The sequence below is a fragment of the Mustela erminea genome, chromosome 11 (assembly GCF_009829155.1).
Source record: "Mustela erminea isolate mMusErm1 chromosome 11, mMusErm1.Pri, whole genome shotgun sequence".
Classification (NCBI taxonomy): Eukaryota; Metazoa; Chordata; class Mammalia; order Carnivora; family Mustelidae; genus Mustela; species Mustela erminea.
In genome coordinates, this window is record NC_045624.1 from 43,792,405 (window position 1) to 43,815,611 (window position 23,207).

Sequence of the window (23,207 nt, forward strand, 5' to 3'; positions counted from 1 at the left end):
ACAAATATTTATTGAATGTTTACTGTGTGCTTGGCCCCACGGTATGTACTCCGTGTCTTGACACCATTCTGGGGTCAGTCCCTGAGGGATTAACATTAGGTCCTATGCAAACCCCACAAAGAGGCCAGAGAGATGCTAATCCAAAGAAGACAGAGGTGCCCCCCCAGCCCTGTGCAAGAGCATCTGGGGGGTACCTGTCAGAGTGTCCCTGCCCTCACAACAACATATGATTTGAGATGAAGCAGCCTCTTAGCCACAGAATTTATGAGTCTTCGGATGTTTCCCAGAGCCTTATATAATTCTTTGCAGAGCTCTGTCTCATACTTGATAGAAAGCCAAAAGGAAAAAAATAATTTCAGCAAATGTTTTCCATCAATACATTATTTTTAGAGAAAAGAAGGATTAATCCTGAGGGCTTAGAAAACACGAATGCTCAGAAAGTATTTGTCTATTTCTGTATGTATTTGAGTAGAAGTTTACGTGATACAAAACAGTGGAGCATCAAGACACAAACAGGACAAGAAGCAAGGCCTGTCGACTATGTCTTAAGTTGTGACCTGCTATGGCTTTATAGATCAGACCTTTAATGGGGCCCCTTGCTGTCTCAGTCATAGAGCATGTGATTCTTGATCTTGGGATGGTGAGTTTGAGCCCCACACTGGAGGCAGAGCTTATGCTAAAAAAAAAAAAAGAAAAAAGAAAAAGAAAAGGAATCTATTGTATTTATCAGTGTAGGTGAATGTGTATTTTCACTTCATGGCTGTATTAGTTTCCTATTGTTACTATAACAAATTTCTACAAATTTGGTGGTTTAAAGCAATGCACATTTATTCTCATAACTCTGGAGGATCCAAAGACTGAATTCAAGGTGTTGGCAGGGATGCTTTCCTTTTGGAGGCTTCGGGGTAGAATCTGTTTCCTCACCTTTTGCAGCTCCCTGTAGCTGCCCTCCTCATTCCTTGACCTGTGGCCCCTTCATCCAATTTCCAAGCCAGCAGCTTAGCATTTTCTCCTCTCTCTGATCTCCTGCTTCCCTCTTACATAGGCTCTTGTAAGCACCTCAAGGCCACCTAGATGACTCAGAATAACCCCCCACCTCACAACCCTCACCTTAATCACATCCACAAAATTCCTTCCACTGGGTAAGGCAACATATCCACAGGTTCTGTGGATAGGACGGGGACATATTTGGGGCCACTATTCCACCTATCATGTTACAATGTTTATTCCTGCATGGAGGGATTAAAGGAGATTTTTGTTTTCTTTCATTACCTACATTTTCTTTTTTCTGAAGTCAGCACATATCATTTGTATAATGTTTAAAAGGGGGTTTGCTGGGACGCCTGGGTGGCTCAGTTGGTTAAGCATCTGCCTTCGGCTTGGGTCATGATCCCAGGGTCCTGGGATTCAGTCCCACACTGGGCTCCTTGCTCAGTGGACAGGATGCCTCTCCCTCTGTCTGCCACTCCCCCTGCTTGTGCGCTCTCTCGCTCTCTCTCTCTCTCTCTCTCTCTGACAAATAAATAAATAAAATCTTAAATAAATAAATAAATAAATAAAAGGGGGGTTGCTATTAGAGTGACAAAAGTGTTCTAAAATTGGCTTAAGGTGATGGTTACCCAACTCACTACATTTATTAAAAGTCACTGAATTGGGGATGCTGGTTGGGACAGTCGGTTAAGCATCCAACTCTTGGTTCCGGCTCAGGTCATGCTCTCAGGGTCATGAAGTCAAGCCCTATGCTGGGCTCTGTACTCAGCATGGAGTCTGCTTGAGATTTCTCTCTCCCTCTGCCCCTCCCAGCTCATGCTCTCTCTCTTTAAATATCAATAAATAAATCTTTCAAAGTCACTGAACTGTACACTTAAAATGGGTAAATTTTATGGCATATAAATTACATCTCAATAAAACTGTTAGAGACCAAAGACCAAAAAGGGGGTGGTTTGCAATAGATGTTCAAATGGCTCAAAAAACCCCAGAAAACTATAATTAGATAGAGACGATAAATACAGCAAGATGTTAACAGTTGATGAATCTAAGAGTTCATCTCAGAATTCTTTCAACTTTGGCATAGGTCTAAGAATTTTCAAATAAGAAAATGGGCACCGGAGACAAGAAGAAAGAATAGACCATCTCTAGAAACCAAAGATATTGGGCATTCAAGTCTGTAATGGGACTTTCGGCTTCCACATTTTGGCTCTCAAGAACCAAAATTGCCTGGAAGCAGCCAGAACTCACCTCTACCTTCCTCTCCATAGCCAAGGTGAGGTGGGACCACAATCCTCCGCTTCTCTCCGATGCAAACACCAAGTAGACCTTCATCCATGCCAGCAATCACGTAGCCCTGCCCAATGTATGTGTCAAAGGTGCGGTTCCGTGAGTAGCTAGAAAAGAAGGAAAGAAAGAAATTCCTCACAAGCAACACCACAGCAGCTGGGTATGCTAGTCAGCACAAGACAACAGGAAGGCAGAGGACTCCAGATCCCGGAATAGGCTGAAACTTAGAATGTGAGGAAACAGGCTCTCCTGAGAACCCACATTCCCAAGAACTCACACACACAGAGAGCAGAGCAGGAGCGGCCATGGACAAAAACACTCCTAGAAACAAGCCCTCCATCCCTCTGGTTTGGTCAGGTTATGGATGGGATGCACGTGACAAGAAGCAACCACACAGATATGCAACTACTGTACATTGGACTATGCTTGGAAACCAGGTCAAATTAATGAAAAAGGCATCCAGGGTGGCTCTTATTAGAAACTAAGAATGTGTCCCAAGGACAATGTCTCCAGTATCTAAAGAAAAGAATATCTGTATATATGAGACATGAATATTTGGATTGCTAGAAAAGTAATACACACACACACACACACAACACACACACACAGTATGTATATATATGTGTATATAATATACATTATAATATATATTATATATTATATATATAATATACATTATACACATATATACACACATATGTGTGTGTGTTGTGTCTGTATATAATATACATTATATACATATATATTTTTTATATATATAAACATGTATGTGTGTGTGTGTGTGTGTGTGTGTGTGTGTATATATATATATATATATATATATATATACACACTTTAACTCTGCAGTCCCCACCAGAGCCTGGATGACTCTTCTTACTGTAATCCCTCCTCACCAAGCCACCTTCTGGTGAGATACTTGGGTTTCCCAAGTGCCACTGGCAGGAGGCCCAAGCATTCTGCTCAGTGGAGAGATCCAGCCTTTTTATAAGCTGCCAGTTGAATCCGATTCCTGTGAGTTTGGTGAGGACAGGAATCAATTCCCCAAAGCCAGATGTTTCTAGAATAAAATAATAAAATTTAATATGCCACGTCTCCTACCAAAGTCTGAACCACAGTGATCTGCACTCATGTGGCAAGAAGCCTGTCCTGAAAGAGCCAGTCCGTTTCGCCATTACCTCAAACATGGCCAAAGGATGACTGCCTCAGAGAAGACAGCCAGCTAATTGGGGACAGGGGGATGAGAAGACCGAGCTGTGAGGGGCTGTGCCTCCTCAGTAGCCCTCAGAGACCAAACACAAGGCCAAGGGCCATGAAAAATGACAGTAACAGATGATTCTCCTCACCCAGGAAGACGATCATCTACATAGCACCCCAGAAGAGACTATGGAGAAATATCCTTTCAGCCACATTGTGGAGTTCCAGCACTCAGCCCCTCACATGGGCCAGGAGGGCCAGGAGGAGAACACAGCCGAGGAAGGCAGGCTTGGCTCCCTAGCATCCTCTCACCATGAGCCAGCCTCTCACCTTCCCCAGGTTACTAGCTCTCTGGAGATCATCGCCAGAGTACACCCTACGACCAGACATTCAGGAAAGAGGAAAACCCCTCCCAGATGGGGTCCCTTATAGAGAGACACTAAGCAGTGGGAGATGGCAGGTGCCCCAGAGAAGTCTGAGCCACTGGGTGAAACAGCAAAGGTTCCATGGGGTTTGGGGAGACAGTGGACACTGAGGAGGCAGGATCTGCACAGGGGAAAGCACTGGGGTAACAGTGAGGCCAAGGCCAAGAGGCAGGAAAGAGCCTCAGAAAACAAGAACGAAGGAGCAGAGTGGCCATAACATGTAGAGAACTTTGAATAACTTTAAAAGAAGATTTATATGGGAAACCATCATGTTACCCAGTGGGAAAACTGAGAACTAGAAAGCTGTCAGTGCTCCCCCAAACTAATTTATGAATTTTGAAACAATTCCAATCAAAATCTGAACACCATGTATGGGGGAGGAAAGGGACTCAAAAATTTATCTGGGGAAAAAGAACCAATTTAAAATGATATTTTGAGGGGCACCTGGATGGCTCAGTCTGTTGAGCAACCGACTCTTGATTTCACCTCAAGTCATGGTCTCGAGGTCATGACATTTGCGCGCCCAGCAGGTTTCATGCTCAGCAGGTAGTCTGGTTCTCTTTCTCTCTCCCTCTGCCCCTCCCCAACTTGTGCTCACTCTCTCTAAAATAAATAAATAAATATTTTAAATGAATGAATGAATGAATAAATAAAATTATGTTTTATTATGCTGACTCAGGAGAGCATGCAACTCCTGATCTCAGGTTCGAGCCCCACATTGTAGGTAGAGATTATCTCAAAAAAAAAAAAAAAAAAGAAAAGAAAAGAAAAGAAAGAAAAAAGAAAAAAAACCCACAAAACTTAAAAATGCTGTTTGGAAGGTACAGGATATAACAGGCTCTCATTCCTGCAAAAAATTAAACTGAGAGAATGTATTTCACTGTATATGTGCGAAAGACCTATGAAATTAAAAATACTGGCTCCCACTGAGAGGGGAATATCCGAGTTTGAGCCCCACACCAGGTATAGAGATTACTTTAAAAAAATTAAAATGTTGGGGCGCCTGGGTGGCTCAGTCATTAAGTGTTTGCTTTCGCCTTGAGTCAGATCCCAAGGTCCTGGGATTGAGCCCCTCGCTGGGCTCCCTGCTCAGCAGGAAGCCTGCTTCTTCCTCTCCCACTCCCCCTGTTTGTGTTCCCTCTCTCACTGTCTCTCTCTCTCTCTGTCTGTCAAACAAATAAATAAAATCTTTTAAAAAATTAAAACCTTTTAAAAAAAGTCATTTTAGATGAGTGAGGGAAAAATAGTTTTCAGTAAAGTGTGTTTGAAAAACTAGCTAACCATCTGGAAAGACATAAAGTTAGATCCTTATTGTCACACTGAATACCACAATAAATTCCAGATGGATTGAAGATTTAAACATGAAAGACTTATGAACATAGAGAGACACTGTGGAAGGTTATTAATATTTATGGCTAAAGGGGTTAATGGGAAATTATTACATTTTATTAAATTTATTAAATTATTACATTATGATACACCTTTGTATTGTTTCACTTATACAATAAGAACATAATACTTTTTTTTGAGTAGGCTCTATGCCCAACATGGTGTTTGAACTTACAACCCTGAGATCAAGAGTCACATGCTCTACTGATTGAGCCAGCCAGGCACCCAAGAACACAATACTTTTTAAAATAGAAATTTCAATAAATAATATTTTTTTTAATTTTTGAAAGATTTTATTTATTTTTTGACAGAGAAAGACACAGTGAGAGAGGGAACACACGCAGGGGGAGTAGGAGAGGGAGAAGCAGGCTTCCTGTTGAGCAGGGAGCCCAGGACCCTGGGATCATGACCTGAGCTGAAGGCAGATACTTAATGACTGAGCCACCCAGGTGCCCCAACTTTTTTTTTAAGGATTTTATTTATTTATTTGAGACAGAAAGATACAGAGAGAGAGAGAGAGCACAAGCAGGGGGAGAGGCAGAGGGAGAGAGAGAAGCAGACTCACCACTGAGCCAAGAGCCTGATGTGGGGCTCCATCCCAGGACGCTGGGATCATAACCATCTGAGCCACCCAGTCAACCCTCCTTAATTTTTTTTAAGGATGAATTTATTTATTTGGGAGAGAGACAAAGAGAGACTATGGGAAGAGGGGCAAAGGGAGAGGGAGGGAGAGAATCTCAAGCACACTCCCTGCTGAGCACAGAGCCCAACTTGGGCCTTGCTCTCACAACCCTGAGATCATAACCTGAGCTAAAATCAAGAGCCGAATGACTGAGCCACTCAGGTGCCCCATGGTTCTTTTCCTATGGAAAGAAATCTGGTATACATTAGAAAAAATGGTCTTTTAATTTGTAGATTTTTAAAAATTTAATTTAATTAATTTAATATAATTAATAGAATTCCAGGGAATAATGGACAGAACCAAGCTCACAAGTAACAACTAATAACACACACACACATACACACACACACACTGAATATTTTCTGTAGTCAAAAAAGAATAAAGACAAATGTTCATCAGTAGGAGAATAGTTAAATAAATTTGGAATATTCACCCAGTGAAACACTAGGCAGACATAAAGTATAAATAATTCCTCTCCGTGTGTGTGTGTGTGTGTATTTTTTATTAAGTAGGCTCCATGCCCAGCATGGACCCCACTGGGGGCTTGAACTCACAACTCTGAGATAAAGCCCTGAGCTGTCTCTCTATATATTAATATGGAAAAATCCCAAGGTGGGAAAAAAAAAAAAAGCAAGAGGCAGAGTAGTGTATTCTGTATACTACATACTATACACTATAAACGGGAGAAATAAGATAACATCCATAGTTGTTTATATCTGCATTAGAAAAAAATCCACACAGTGGAGGAATAAAAAAGAAACTTATTAAGAAAAGTGGTTAAGGGGCACCTGAGTGGCTCAGTCGGTTAGGCATCTGCCTTCTGCTCAGGTCATGATCCCAGTGTCCTGGGATCGAGTCCCACATTGGGCTCTCTGTTCAGCGGAGAGCCTGCTACTCTACCTGCTTGTGCTCTTTTCTCTCTCTCTCTCTCTCTGTCAAATAAATAAAATCTTTAAAAAAAATTTTTTTAAAAGTGGTTAATTTTAGGAGTGCCTGCCTGGCTCAGTAGGTAGAGTGTGCAACTCTTGATCTCAGGGTCATGAGTTCAAGCTCCACATGGGGTATAAAGCTTACATACATACATATATACATAACACACATACATACATACATACATAAAGGCAAGTAGTTAATTCCAAGTGGCTAGGAGAGAGGGAGATGTCAGGTAGGCAGGGGTGGGTAATAGGAGATATCTTAATCCACACTTAGTTTTAATTTTGAATCATGTGACTATTATTTTTCCCCCAAATCAGGTGAAAATTGTAAAAGAGGAGACCCTAAGAATAGGAAAGATACATCATTCAAACAATACAATGCAATATAAAAATTCTTCTGTGATGTTTTCAGGTGATGGAAGAAATTAGAAATTACAACTTCAGGGAGACAGGTAGCCTGCTGTCACTACCTGTTTGCTCCACAGGAAGCTGAGGAGGTGGTTTCCAAAAAGCTTGTGCCACTTGAAGGAGCAAGACAGAGCAAGCCACCTGCCCCAGCCACCTGTGCAGCTGCGGAAGCCTCAGAAGCAAACCAGGACAGTGAGTAACAACAGCGGCACGGTAATTCGCCTCCGCAGCGGGATGGGGGCTGGAAGCACACAGCCCAACTCCTCCAGTAGCCTCTGAAGTTCACAGAGCACTCTTTTTTTTCCCCCCCATGTTATGTTATAGAGTAGTCTTACATACCTTATCTCTTTAACCATTTCTGGGAAAGGTACCACTTACAAGGTACCCTGAAGAGCAGGGAGGTCAAATGTCGTGCAAAGTCACCACACACCAGGACAAGAACCCAGGTTTCCTGGCACCAAGTCCGTTCTCTTCTCATCCTACCAACCAGGCCTCGGTTCTGGCCACTTCCCATTGTGGATCCCATAGCTGGCTGCACATTTGGATGGTGGAGCACAGTGTGGGGGATGGTGGGAGTAGAGGCTGAGTCACTCCTGTTTTCCTGCAGACTTATTCCCCACAGACCCCAAGAAGGAGACTGTTCTAACAGCCTCTGAAGGAATTCAATGTCAGAAAACAAAGATATGTTGGAGATGAAAATACTAACTATAAATCAGCATTGACAGAGTATTCAGATCATGGTCCAGCCATAGGTAGACTGTATTTAATAAGATGTTCTGATGAGTGAAGGCTCCAGTTGTTTCCTTACCTGGAATCAAAGAAGGTGCCATCCAGAAGGGTGCCATTGTAATGATACCTGAGAAAGTCCCCACTTTGACTGCGCCGCTCACAGTTTTCTGGGACTACCTTGTTCTCAATGGAAATGCCATCCTTGGGGTTATGGAGGTCCAGTAATGCAACATCAAACACCAGAGATGCCTGTCCAGGAATGTCTTTCCCTAGAGTAGAATGGAGGAAGAAGATGAAATCAAGAAACAAGATTTAGGAAGTCCTTTTTTTTTTTTTTTTTAAGGTTTTATGCGTTTATTTGTTAGAGAGAGAGAGAGAGAGTACAAGCAGGGGGAGAGGCAGGCAGAGGGAAAAGCAGGCTCCATGCTGAGCAAGGACCCTGGACCCTAGGACCCTGGGATCGTGACCTGAGCCAAAGGCTGATGCTTAACTGAGCCACACAGGCGCCCATAAGAAGTACTTTTAACTACAACTCAATTCCCACTGTGTTGGTATTACTCATTCCTTGAAGTTTCCAAGTTGAGGAAAGAAATGTTCTTTCACACGTTGGGTGGTCCAGCTATGTTCTGTCACCACTGTGTCCATGGTGCCCAACCATGCACTGGCGAATATAATTTGAAGCCTGACTTCTTCAGAAAAAGGAGCAAACCGATATTAATGACATGCGAGACTACTACAACCATATTGTCTGCTTGTGCTGACAAATCAAGGCTCTATGTGGGTGGTTATGAACCCATATGAAAACCCAAATACATGCCTCTGTGGGCTTCTGTTTATGTACAAATGTAAATCATACATTTAAAGGCATAAATTCTAAACCTTGGACCTGGTTCTACAGAATACTACATAGACTTGTTCTCTGGAACCAGCCACCAATTTTTTTGAAAAGGCAAAATGCAAAATTCAGTTTATTAAGTGCATCCAAAACAGGAGATAAATAAAACTAGCTAAGAGGTGGGGCGCCTGGGTGGCTCAGTGGGTTGAAGCCTCTGCCTTCGGCTCAGGTCGTGATCTCAGGGTCCTGGGATGGAGCTCAGTGGGGAGCCTGCTTCCCTCTCTCTGCCTGCCTCTCTGCCTACTTGTGATCTCTGTCAAAAAAACCAAAATACAAAAAACAAAAAACCTAGCTGAGAGGGGGCAAAATGGCACCCATAACGCAAAATATAAGTCATCAAATTGCTTCTAACTTCGGGATGGTACTGCTTCTTTTGGATACTCCCAACAGTGGGGACTTCATGAACATCTACAAAATGATAATCTACATGAAGAGACTATTGGGTACTAACTCATCAAGCAAAGATCAACGTCAACCAATAAATAATTCAGTTCAGTCCCTTGAGATAAAGGAAGTTAACTGACAAACCACCTATCTCAACACTCTTACTTGCCATTTGTTATACCTTGCAAAGGAGTAGGCCTGGGCGAGTGAATGACACAGCATACTAACCCTGAGTTTCTTCAACCGGCTCTTTGGCAGAGCCCACCCCTCCTCCTTCCCCTCAAGGGAATAATGAAATCTTCGGAAAGCAGCTGCTGAGTCAGCCTGTGGAATGTAAGGTGTGGTCAATCCCCTAAGTGTGTGAATGGGTATGTGTGTGTGATAGAATAGGAATCTTTTGTACTTTTATGTATTTTTTTAAAAAGATTTTATTTATTTATTTGACAGAGAGAAATCACAAGTAGACGGAGAGGCAGGCAGAGAGAGAGAGAGGGAAGCAGGCTCCCTGCTGAGCAGAGAGCCCGATGCGGGACTCGATCCCAGGACCCTGAGATCATGACCTGAGCCGAAGGCAGCGGCTTAACCCACTGAGCCACCCAGGTGCCCTTATGTATTTTTTAATTTAGGAGAAAAAAGAAAACCTTAAAAGTAACTCCAGGGCGCCTGGGTGGCTCAGTGGGTTAAGCCGCTGCCTTCGGCTCAGGTCATGATCTCAGGGTCCTGGGATCGAGTCCCGCATCGGGCTCTCTGCTCAGCAGGGAGCCTGCTTCCTCCTCTCTCTCTGCCTGCCTCTGCCTACTTGTGTTCTCTGTCAAATAAATAAATAAAATCTTTCAAAAAAAAAAATTAAAAAAAAAAAAAAAAAAAAAAAAAAAGTAACTCCAGAATTTAAATTTTTCTAGCGTTATCATGGACTAATTGAATATTGGTTTTTTAATAACAACTTTATCAAGATATAATTTCCATACCATACCATACAATTCTCCTATGTAAAGTTATACCTGGGGCGCCTGGGTGGCTCAGTTGGTTAAATGTCTGACTCTTGATTTTTGCTCAGGTTATGATCTCAGAGTTGTGAGACTGAACCCCAAGTCAGGCTCGGCACAGGGTGTGGAGCCTGCTTAAGGTTCTCTCCCCACCAATCCCCTGCTCCCTCTGCCCCTCCCGACCCTCTCTAAAATAAATAAACAAACAAGCAAATAAATAAATAAATAAATAAATAAATAAATTTATTCCTGGATACCTGAGCACAGTATTTAAGTAGTAAATAATAACTATTTCAAATAAACTGCTTCCCTCAAATATTTAACACAGTTTTTATTTAAAATAAGTAAATAATATTCCTCAAATTAGGCCAGGCATCTAGTTTTATTATATATGAGGTATGCATCTGGATGACATCGAAAGGATGTGACAGCCAAGGGAAATGGACTTGCACTGGCTAAGGACGAGACCACTAGAGTATCAATCAGAATAACAACATGTCTTGGGGAACGGAGAATGAAGATGTATTTACAGCAGCTGTTTTCACATTTTATTTTTCTTTTAGCAAGGAATCCCCAGCCCTGCTTTTTGAAGGGACGGTCTGGAGATCCCCAGCAATAAACGAGGAGGTGGAGAGGGGAGAAGGCTGAGCCCCGTTTCCTCCTCTCTGCTCCGGCTCCGTAGACATAGAGTGCCAGGAAACATAGCTCGGAAAACATCATGGTGGGGTTATTATAAGTTGGCTAAACTTATTATACAGTCAGTATAACAAATGTCACCGTCAGTAAAAAATGCATCATATTTCCATTTCAATTCTTAACTACATATACCTGCTTGTTTAAACGCCAGGAGGTTCTCTTTGTTGTGTTAGCCTGTCAGTGTGATTAAAAATGCCTGCAATTAAAATATGAGTAACCACAAAATGCCATTTACCAGCCAACATTCTGTTTTCTTCCTTCAAAAAAGGACACTAGTTTCGGGCGCCTGGGTGGCTCCGTGGGTCAGGTCATGATCTCAGGGTCCTGGGATGGAGCCCCGAATCAGGCTCTCTGCTCAGCAGGGGGCCTGCTCCCCCCGCCCCCGCCTGCCTACTTGTAATCTCTCTCTCTGTGTCAAATAAATAAATAAAATCTTTAAAAAAAAAAAAAAGGGACACTAGTTTGAATTCATGCTTTTTCTAACATGAAGCTTTGCATCTGCCCACAGGGAACGAATGTGGCAGGTAAAACGCAACCTGGAGGTACAAATCAGGGGCGGGGGGATGGAAATGGCAAACCTGACATCGTGTTAAATTTCTACCTTGAGATCTACAACATTTGGACTTTCTAGTTTAAATCTCATTTCACAGATGGGAAAATGCAGGCTGGAGAGGCTGCGTAAGGTTACAGCTTATGAGGCAGTGGCAGATGCTTTACTTATGAACGCCAATGACCATGAATAAGTGGAAGTTTCCACAATTCAGTGATGAGAGGTAGATGATTTAAACTACCATAGCCCAACGGAACTTTCTACAGTGATGAAAATGCTCTGTACCTGCACTGCCCGGGACAGCAGCCCTCGGCAACATGTGGCTCTGAAGTATGTGAAGTGGGGCAGTGTGGCTAAGGCACAGAATTTTCGATTTTACTTAATTTTAGTTTATTTTAAAATTTAACTATAAATAGCCACATGTTGCTAGTGGCTATTATATTGGACAGTGTAAGTCTAGACCAAAACATCTGGCAGGTTTCATGTGGTAAGCTGAATTAATGACAGCAATAAAAATATAAGGACAGATGAGGGGCGACTGTCCAGCTTAGTTGGAAGAGCACGCGACTCTTGATCTTTGGGTCATGAGTTGGGGGGGCCCACCTTGGGTATAGAGATTACTTAAAATTAAATCTTAAGGGGCACCTGGATGGCTCAGTGGGTTAAGCATCTGCCTTCGGCTCAGGTCATGGTCTCAGAGTCCTAGGATCGAGCCCCATATCAGGGAGTCTGCTTCTCTCTCTTCCCCTGCAGCAGCCCCTGCTTGTGCTCTCTCACCCTCTCTCTCTCTCTCTCAAATACATACATAAAATATTTTAAAATAAATAAATAAATAAAATAAAATAAAAAAAAAAAGACAGATGAGAGCAGCTTGAAGGATGAGAAAGACTTACCATCTCCCTCTTCTCCATAGGCCAGAAAAGGAGGTATGGTGATGATGCGCTTTTCCCCCACACACATCCCCAACAGCCCTTTGTCCATTCCAGGAATCAGCCAGCCAATGCCTACATACGTATCATATGTTTTCATGCGATTATGACTGAAAACCAATGAGAAAGGGGGAAAGTTCCATGCTATTGAGGGTGTTTCCAACTCATTCCTCAATAAGGCTTTAGGAACCCAATTATCATCTAAATAGTGAAACTATACCCATCCCTGACGACAGGCATTTTTAGATCTTTGTTCCCAAAGATGGCAGAAAAGTCGTGTAATTAAATCACAGTGATTAACAAAAACAGGCCTGCTACTCTATCTAACCAAATACGCTACAACAGGAAAGCCCTTAAGCCCTTGGCTGTTCTCTACCTTAGCACCTTACTCCTTGCATTTTTCCATAGCTTCATAAACATTCAGCCTTCCCCTCATTCTTCCATGGGAAAACTATAAAAATGGACTTTAAAAATGCATCAACCGGGACGCCTGGGTGGCTCAGTTGGTTGGACGACTGCCTTCGGCTCAGGTCACGGTCCCGGAGTTCCGGGATCGAGTCTCGCATCAGGCTCCCAGCTCCATGGGGAGTCTGTTTCGCTCTCTGACCTTCTCCTCGCTCATGCTCTCTCTCACTGTCTCTAAATCAAATAAATAAATAAAATCTTAAAAAAAAAAAAATTATTAAAAAAAAAAAATGCATCAACCTACTTGGAAATAGGGCCCTTCACTTAATGATGAGCTTCCAAGACACTGTTAATTTAGATAAACATTGTTCTTACATTCCTGTAAAATGTATTAAAATTTGGAGGACTCTGGCTTTACAGAGCATGACACATTAACCAAAAGCCATGAGTGAGGGAGTTGGCACAATGGAAATTGGGAAGAGTCTCTCTTCTGGTTTCTCCACGTGCATAAAAAGCAGGTGAGAAAGAAGGAACTAAGGGGCATCTCGATGTCATCTGGAATGGTGGCACTTACCTTGAATCAAACAGTGTCCCATCCAAGAATGTTCCATTGTAGTGGTACCTTACAAAATCAGACACCTGGATGGTCCGAGGGCAACTGGGAGGCGTGAAATAAGTGTGAACCTGAACTTGATCTTCAGAATTCCAAATATCCATCAGAAGTACGTCAAAATGAAGAACTGAATCTGGGGGGATCACACCAGCTAAAAATCAAAGAGAATTCCCACTGAGAAGCTGCTGCCATTCAGGCCTGATGAATAAACACCTAGGATGCTGTCCGGGTGTTCAAGGGAGTCACTGAACAATTCCAAAATGGGTCACACTCCCTCCCTCATTCCTCAAAATAAAATTGAAAGAAATGAGAAAAAAAAAAAATTGGTCCTCCTCTCAACAAGGGTGACATTCAATACACCTATGTTAATAACAATTTCTTTCACATCTAGAAGAAATGGACCAAAGATGAAATTTTAGCTGTGTGTGTGTGTGTGTGTGTGTGTGTGTGTGTGTGTGTTCACTGCTTCTCATTGTCCTCGATTTAAAGCTTCTGAAGATTCTCTGATCTGCCTGGCTGAATACCCTTCAGAGGTTCTGGTTGTTTCTGCAAATGTGTTTACAAACACGGATCAAGAACTTACAAACTCCTTCACTTCCATAGGCAAGCTTTGGGGGGATCTTCACAAAACGCCTCTCATTTACACACATCCCAACCAGAGCTTGGTCCATGCCTGCAATCAGTTGTCCTTTCCCCACAAACACGTTGAAAGTGGAGTCTCTGTCATAGCTGAAGATCCATGAGGTAGAGAAAAAGAAAAATATAAGTTAATCCTTCCCTTAGTGAAACCAACCAGTGAAAATGTACCCATGGACAGAGTGAGGGCTCTGGAAACCAAAAACAGCCAGAGAGGAGTTACTGGCACAGGAAAGGTCTTCACTAACAGTACTTGGGGGGCTGGAATTTTTTTATTACTTTGAATATGGCCAGCAAATCTAGTTAGATAAGTAACACTGTTTATATATCACTTTGCAAAGTAGCTACCAATACTTTCACTAAAAGAGTTCATTCCTTTTCCATGTCATTGGTATTTAAAAACAACATAAGATACTAACACTCCAATTAACACATAAACCTGATTGTTCTTTTGTTTCTTTAGGTCTATAAGTTAAAGACACAGCATGGTGTAGCATAAAGGATATTTAAACTCTCTGAAACTGTTTCCTCTACCGCAAAATGGGAGTAACAATAATAGCCACCCCAAGATCTATACGATATTACAATCTGAAAAGTGCTCGGAAAACCTCAAGACTTACGTCAGTATTACCATGATTATTATAGGTAATGGGAAGTCTGATATGGTCTTGAAATCACAAACATATGTGATTTAAAGGCTGGCTGGTGATGGTCTTAGGTTGGAAGATAAATAATGGAACTGTGGCTAACACCCATGCTCTCATCCTTTTAATATCAAATTCTGCATCCAACAAGGGTTTGCCTATTAGGAGACTGTGCTAGGTGCTTTGGAGGATATAAAAAGTCTAAGGCGTGGATTATGCCTATTAAAAAAAAAAAAAGCTAGCAGAGATATCCAGAGAGATTCAAACACTGTATTTACAAAAATAACTACAGAGCTTGGTTTATAATAATGAAACACTGGGAAGAACACAGAAATTTCAAAGGCATGGCACTGGTTGCATTTAATGCAAGGACATACAATAAAATGTCTTATGGCCATTTAAAAATACCGTATTTACATCCATTGGCACAGAAGGACATACACAGTAACAGAGAAGTACAGGTTACAGAGCCACAGTATAAAATCATTCCATTTTGAATTTATATATAGATGCATGTGAAAAAATCCACTAGGTGATATATAAAACATTAACAATGGTAATCTATGAGTAGAGGATTTCAGGTGGTTTAATTCTTAATTGATTATTCAAATGATCATATTTGATCATTTAATCAAATGATCAACAATTCAAAATGATCATTTTGAAATGATATTTCAAATATCATTTTTGAATGTAATATTCATGTAAGAAAATATTAAGAAATGGACGCCTGGGTGGCTCAGTGGGTTAAGCCTCTGCCTTCAGCTCAGGTCATGATCTCAGGGTCCTAGGATGGAGTACCACATCAGGCTCTCTGCTCGGCAGGGAGCCTGCTTCCTCCTCTCTCTCTCTCTGCACCTACTTGTGATCTCTCTCTGTCAAATAAATAAATAAAATCTTTTTTAAAAAAATATTAAGAACTGTTGAGGGGCGCCTGGGTGGCTCAGTTGGTTAAGTATCCCACTCTTGATTCTGGCTCAGGTCACGGTCTCAGGGTCATGGGAGGGAGTCCAGCATTGGGCTCTGTGCTCAGCCTGGAGTTTTCTTGAGATTCTCTCCCTCCCTCTCCCTCTGCCCCTCTACACCCATGCTCTCTCTCTCTCTGTCCCTCTCAAATAAATAAATAAAATTTATTTAAAAAAAAAAAAAAGAGTTGTTGGGATTGACTTCATTAGGATGTCCTGCCCTTCATTTGGCATATAACTACTTCATTTTCCCTAATAAATAGCTTAGAAGAGCAGTCAACTTCACCACCCATCAGGGCAGCTTCCTCAGACCTGCCCCCTTTTTTCTTCTACCTCCTAGTTTTACAATTCATTTTAATAGCCTTTTTTTTGCAGGGTCAGGGAAAAGAAAGCAAGACTCCAAGTTCAGGTCAGCAAGCCAGAGGACAAAAACACATGGTCGGCTTTGAGGCCAAGACAGCTTTACACCTCCACCCTCTACCTCCAGGGACAAACACCCGCCCCGTGGAATGCCAGCTCTTTCATTTCACTTAGCTGGGGACTTGCCATGCCCTGAACCACCATCCGACTGGTGGGTTTATATTAATAATGAACCAGAACTGGAAGCTTCAAAGACATCCCAGGTACAGAGCATATGCATACAGATACAATGCATTGCCTGGAAACCACTTCATAAATTAGTCTTCCATCCATGGAACCTGAATATAGTTCCCAAATTTAATACAAGTTTTTAATAAGAACTACCATTTAGAGAGTGTTTATTATGTGTCAGGCACAGCGGCAAACTAAGCTTTCCCACATGCTATTCCCATTTAATCATCACACTACACTTCAAGGTAGATGCTGCTACTTGGGCTCCTTGGAGTCAAAAAATCACCCAAGCTCACAACAATAGCCAAGAGGGAAAATGCTAGAACCCACGTCCATCTGACCCTTCACCTCCTAGTGCAGGGCCTTCCCCAGTTGGCATATAAAAACTGTTGGCTCCTTGCAATATTAATATCTTCATTTGACTGCCTAAGCAAAGTGCTAAAAACAAACAAAAATACACCTTTCTAAAAGAAGAGTTTATAATTTACATATGTGAGAAACTAACAATGCAAGACTAGTCTTATCTCCGGCTTAAAACTGACCATCTGGAAAAATAAAGTCGTTCTGAGTAAATCTGTGCTCATCAGCACAACTGGCACAAGTTCATAGGCAGTGTCAAGCCCAGAATTGGTTACGAAAATTATTTCCGCAGACTCCGGAATAAGCACTTAATAGAGCCAGTCCCCATATCTGGCTGATTTACACCTTTTGCAGACGTCCCAGTTGAGGTCCTGCAAGGAACAGATGATACACCCAAACTAGGCAGCTCCAGGAGAGTTTAATAAAGGGACTGTGTAAAAAGGTTCAGGGTGCAGAGAACACAGGGACAACGTGGTATCTCTGGGGACAAGTAAGGAGTGTTATTGCCAAACCTGGGCTTGAAGGATCCAGGGACAGAGAAGGTTCAGGGCCACCTGACAGGCTTAGCTAGGACCCCCAGTCTAAGGACACAAATGGTGGAGACTCTACAGGTAGGGAGCCAAAGGAATAAATCTCGCCATGTCACTCTCCTTCTTCTGATCTCCTGCTGATGTCACACTGGCTGAACCCAACCGGAAGTCAGGAGACGAAACTGTCATTGATAGAACCCATACTAAGTACATGTATTTCATACAGCCTCACAGAGCAAAAAGCAAGTAGATCAGAAGAAGAGGGGACCTAGAAAGGCAAATGAAAATCATCTAGCACATGCAACAACCCCTTTCCTCTCCATCAGCTTTTCTCCCCTGCTCATTCGTTGCTATAAAGCCTTTGATTACTTCTACTTTCTCTTGCCCCGAGGCGGTGATGAGAAGTGGCTGCAGCAGCGCCCAAGGATGCTCTTCAAGTTTCCTGGCCCAAAGATCACTAAGACAGGAGACATCACATAAAACCCATCACATGCAAGTTATTAAACTGTCTACACATGCACATGCATGACCTTGCGGCATATTCCTCAGGATGAGTAACCGCCTCTGCACTGCATTCCTGAAGCATAAATTTCTAAGCCCAGAAGCTACTTCTTTTCTTTTCTTTAATTTGACAGACAGAGATCACAAGTAGGCAGAGAGGCAGGCAGAGAGAGAGGGGGAAGCAGGCTCCCCACAGAGTAGAAAGCCTGATGCGGGGCTCGATCCCAGGACCCTGGGATAATGACCTGAGGTGAAAGCAGAGGCTTTAACCCACTGAGCCACCCATGAGCCCCCAGAAGCTATTTCTAAACATAGGTTTCAATCTGCAGTGAGGATGAACTTTTAAAATAACATACATTGGGGCGCCTGGGTGGCTCAGTCAGTTAAGCATCTGCTTCAGCTCAGGTCATCATCTCAGGGTCCTGGGATTGAGCCCTGCATAGGGCTCCCTGCTTGGCGGGAAGTCTGCCTGTCCCTTTTCCTCTGCCTCTCACCCCTGGCTCATGTTCTCTCTTGCCCATTCTCTCTCTTAAATAAATACAATCTTTAAAAAACAACGACATAAAAACACATGTCAGGGGCGCCTGGGTGGCTCAGTGGGTTAAGCCGCTGCCTTCGGCTCGGGTCATGATCTCAGGGTCCTGGGATCGAGTCCCATATCGGGCTCTCTGCTCAGCGGGGAGCCTGCTTCCCTCTCTCTCTCTCTCTGCCTGCCTCTCCCTCTGCTTGTGATATCTCTCTGTCAAATAAATAAATAAAATCTTTAAAAAAAAAAAAAAACAACAAAAAAAAAAAACCACATGTCATGGAGACCCTGGCTGGCTCAGTTGGAAAAGCATGCAACTCTTGATCTTGGGGTCATGAGTTCGAGCCCCATATTGGGTGTAGAAAGTATATAAATAAATAAATAAATATTTAAAATAGATGAATAAAAATAAAAAAACATGTGTCAAACTGAACATACTCTTTCCCGAGAGCCCCCAAAGCCTATTCCTTCCCCAAGTTCCTAGGCTCTGCTTCATTAAAAACAAAAAACAAAACAAAAAGAAAAAAACAGAAAAAACAAACGACTTAGGAAAACAGAGAGGAGACCATTGCTGTCAAAAGCTGGCAACAAAATTTTAGAAGACAGAATGGGAACTAAAGTGTAGGATCTGCCGTTGTAGGAAAGAAACAGAAGGGGACCTGGCCAAGGGTGGAGCCGTGTGCCTCCCCAGTCTGCGGAGGTACAAAGTGGAAAGTGGCAGCACAGAGGGAAGGAAGCCTGGAGCTTGAAAGTCTGCATCCGAAACAGCTATACCCCACTCCAAGCCCCTTCTCCTGGCAGCTGGGCAAGTACAGTTCTAAGCTTTATGGAATTACTCACCTGATTTTTAAAACTTATATGCAAAAGTAATACAGGATACATCATTTAAAAATTAAATTAGTTTTAAAACTTTGACAAGAACTTATATAAGCTTATACTACTTGTGGCTGAGATTATTTTGATGTTGGATCAGAAACGAAGGAACAATGGCCATTACAGAAGGAAGAGAAAACTGCCCTGCAGTTAGAACTAAAGTCTTGCTCAGCTAGGAGAGGACATGTCAGCTTGCTCTATATGCCAATTTTAGAATCAGTTCAGACAAATAAATGCTGAATATGATACGTTTCCCCCATTTTATTGAGGTATAATTGGCAAATAAAAATTACATCTGTTTAGAGGTGCCTGGGTGGCTCAGTGAAGGTTAAGCCTCTGCCTTTGGCTCAGGTCATGATCTCAGGATCCTGGGATCGAGCCCCACAACAGGCTCTCTGCTCAGCGGGGAGCCTGCTTCCCCCTCTCTTTCTGCCTTACTCTCTGTCTACTTGTGATCTGTCTGTCAAATAAATAAATGAAGTCTTTTTAAAAAATTACATCTGTTTAAAGTGTATGATTTGATGTTTTGATATATGTAAACAGTGTGAAATATCACCACAATCAAGCTGATTAGCATATCCTCCCTTATTTACCACTGTCTTTCTTTTTTCCTGGTAAGAACACTTAAGATTTACCCTTTTAGAGGTACCTGGATGGCTCAGTGGGTTAAAGCCTCCGCCTTTGGCTCAGGTCATGATCCCAGGGTCCCCAATCGAGCCCTCCATTGGGCTCTCTGCTCAGTGGGGAGCCTGCTTCCCCCTCACACTCTGCCTGATCTCTGTCTGTCAAATAAAAAAATAAACTCACAAAAAAAGATTTACCCTGTTAGTAAATTTCAAGTATAAATAAGGTATACTTAAATTTCAAGTATGTAGTACAGTATCATTGACTGTATTCACGATGCTATACATGAGACTGAATTCCTTTTTTGAGCGTTAAAGAGACTGCCATATTTTGAGAATTCATAACAGGAGGGAAGCAAGAAAATAAAAAGCCAGCCCACTGGGCATGAGAACCATGTTTTGGGTGCCTGAAAGTTGGCCCAATCTCAGGCCAGCTCAGATGACTGGCTCACTTGGGACCAGCCAGACAGGAGGACTGTGGTCCTGCCAGAGCCATCCATGAACGGGGCTGAAACATGCATGAAATGCACAAAAGCAGAAAGTCACCTCCTAGCTGTTAGCCTTGCTCTGAGATGACCCAGGTAAGATTCAACACCCTCCCCTGGCTGAATTCTACCACTGAGCCTGAGCCCACCTGCAGACTTGAAAAACCTGACTTTTTTTGCCTCTCAACTCTCTCCCCAGACCACATGCTCTCAAAGGTGACTCTGGGCTTCCCAGACCCAGAATAATGTTTGCCTAACATTATTTCCCCCAAACGGCCACTTCTACCAGTTGCTAAGGAGCCATGGCAGGGGAAAAAGACAAGCCCTTAATGAACTGGCGAAGTGTCTATCGGCTAACAGATGGAAAAATGAAGGACACTGTAATACAGGAAGAGAGAGAAGGTGAGGGAGAAGAGAGGAAGGAGTAAGAGTGAAGAGGTGGGAAACGAGAAAGAGCACATCCATTCTTGCCTCCACAGAGGATCAGACCCTGAAACGCAAGCAGGTGGCACGTTAAAATATCATTAAGAGGAAAACTTTGCAGAGCCAAGTGAAATCATTCCACGGCTATTGTAGATATTTTTTTCAGCAACTGCACAAGTTAAAATATTAGATCTCTAAAAATCTTATTCTACACAAGTTCTCAGCCAGTAAAATCTAGCCAAATTAAATAATCACTGTAAATGCACCGTTGCTCACAATGACCCACAAACGAAAATTAAAAGCAATGACTTTAAGTCTTCACAGGGTGTTTCCTTGTTCTTTAAAAACAGGAGACTTTTGGGGCGCCTGGGTGGCTCAGTGGGTTAAGCCGCTGCCTTCGGCTCAGGTCATGATCTCAGGGTCCTGGGATCGAGTCCCGCATGGGGCTCTCTGCTCAGCAGGGAGCCTGCTTCCTCCTCTTTCTGCCTGCCTCTCTGCCTACTTGTGATCTCTCTCTGTCAAATAAATAAAATCTTTAAAAAAAAAAAAACAGGAGACTTTAATATTTTTATTTATGTATGTATTTATTTGAGAGAGAGGGCAAGTGCAAGCAGGGGGCAGGAGGAGGGGGCGGGAGGAGGGGGGCGGAAATCCCAAGCAACCGGAGGGCTCCATCTTACAACCCATGAGATCATGAGCTGAGGTAAAACCAGGAGTCGGATGGTTAACTGACCAAGCCACTCAGGGGCCTCTGTGGGTGCATGGCCTCAAGAAATCTTAGTTTCTTGAGAAACCTCCTGCCTGGATGTTAGGCTCTTTTCCTGCAGTCAGTAGAGCCACACTGGGCTAACACACAAACAGTCACTTCCCATTCATCACCTGGCTTTTGAATAGAAGGGCCGCTATTCTGATTCACACTTTAAAGGCTCCCTAAGTGAGCCTTGTCATGACCTGACCAGTTTCCTCATCACTGCTTAATTTCTCCGGTCCCGCTTGACGCCATCTGTACTGCGCCCAGCTCCCTGGCTCTTCTCAGAACCAATCCTGCAGAAGGGGCAAGGCTTAACCCCCCTTCCCTCAATACCCACCAGATGCTAACGGTAGATACTCAAAAAATATTTGTTGAATGAATAAATATATAAAATTAAGCAGACCTCTGTTAATAGGTCTTTGATTCTTTTAGAGCAATAGTTCTCAAAGTGTGGTCCTCAGTCCCATAGCAAAAGCATCACCTGGGAACTTAGAAATGCAAATAAATTCTCAGGCCCCACCCAAACCTTCTGATTCAGGAGCTGGGTAGAACAAGCTCTCCAGCTGATTGTGATGCGTGCAGAGTTTGAACACCATCGTGTGAGAGCATCCCACCCAACAGGGCATGCAGTAGGCACAGAAAAATGTCTACTGAGCCTCAGGACCTTGAGGGGTCTGCAAACAAGCCTGAGGCTGTGAAGGAACTGACCAGATTACGGCTTTGCCTGTTAAAGATAACAGGAACTTAATAAATTTCAGTCGCTGGAAGGAAATCAGAGCAAAGAGGCCATCCCCCTCACCCTTATTGCTAAGAAGGCTATGGAACTCCTAAAAAAGCTCAATCAGGAGTGGCTGACAAGGAGCTCGCAAGAGCTGGAGAGGGTGAGCAGGAGCCCCCTGGAAACTGCAGCCTGGGAGCTACTGTCTTCTTCGGTCTGGAGCAGCAGACACAGAAGCATATTAACAAGCCCACAGAGACTCCATTGCCAAGGGCTAGAGGGCTGGGCCTCCTGGCAAGTGCAAATGCTCATAAGCTGAAAAGATATTAACTGCTCCCAAGTGCCAGGCAGAGATGCAGGAAGAAAGCTCTATGAAAAGAGGAGCCCTTTGTGGCTTACGGCTCTGGTCAGGGTGACGGCTATTTTCTTCTGAGCAAAACCTCCAAATCAGCACCCAGAACCCAAAATACCTTAGATTTATCCTCCCCTAAGCTTTTTGGGCAGGAATGGCAAAGTTGTGCCTTAATGCTTCATAAATTCCCCAAAAATGGAGGCCCTAGAGAAAAACCCACACTGGTGGAACACCTACTGTGTGTCCTGCCCTTTCCACCCCACTCTCCACACTGCAGCCACAGAAAAGTTTGATCTCTCACGCCCCCGATTAAAATTCTTCAATGGCTTTCCACTGTCCTAGACAAAGTCCAAATTCCATAGTCAGGCAAAAAAGATCCTCAGAGTTGGGCCCAGCCTTCCTCTCCAGCCTCCTCTGGCCTCTCTTTTTTCCCTATCGGACACTCCCCAACTCTCACTCCAAACTCGGGCTGTAGTGAAGAGCTTTCACAGACCCTGAAACAACACTCCCACTGCCCACCACCAGGCCTCCGTATCGGCTCTACCCTCCACCAGCCACATTCTTTCTTCCCTCTACAGCCCTCACCCCTCAGCTCAGCTCTGGTCACTTTTTTTTTTTTTTTTTAATTTAAGATTTATGTATTTATTTAGAGAGACAGGAAGAGCATGAGCGAGAAGGGCAGAGGGAGAGAGAGAGAGAGAAAACCTCAAGCCAACTCCATGCTGAGCGCAG

General features: G+C 43.1%; 2 protein-coding genes across 3 annotated transcripts in view; one reads left to right on the forward strand and one right to left on the reverse strand.

The window, feature by feature from the left end:
• The window catches only part of LOC116569631 (retinitis pigmentosa 9 protein), a 177,383-nt gene that overhangs the window by 127,804 nt on the left and 26,372 nt on the right, over nt 1-23,207 (forward strand). The gene's annotated exons all lie outside the window — the stretch shown is intronic.
• FKBP9 (FKBP prolyl isomerase 9) overlaps nt 1-23,207 on the reverse strand; it is a 39,048-nt gene that overhangs the window by 12,453 nt on the left and 3,388 nt on the right. For both annotated transcript variants that reach the window (XR_004277109.1, XM_032306008.1), the window contains exons 2-6: nt 14,081-14,226; nt 13,459-13,648; nt 12,444-12,589; nt 8,119-8,308; nt 2,239-2,384 (exon numbers count right to left, since the gene is read on the reverse strand). Coding sequence is in view for 1 of the 2 variants with exons in the window: in XM_032306008.1 (XP_032161899.1) it covers nt 2,239-2,384; nt 8,119-8,308; nt 12,444-12,589; nt 13,459-13,648; nt 14,081-14,226 (818 nt within the window). In the remaining variant the exon portion in view is untranslated. The remainder of the gene's footprint in view (nt 1-2,238; nt 2,385-8,118; nt 8,309-12,443; nt 12,590-13,458; nt 13,649-14,080; nt 14,227-23,207) is intronic.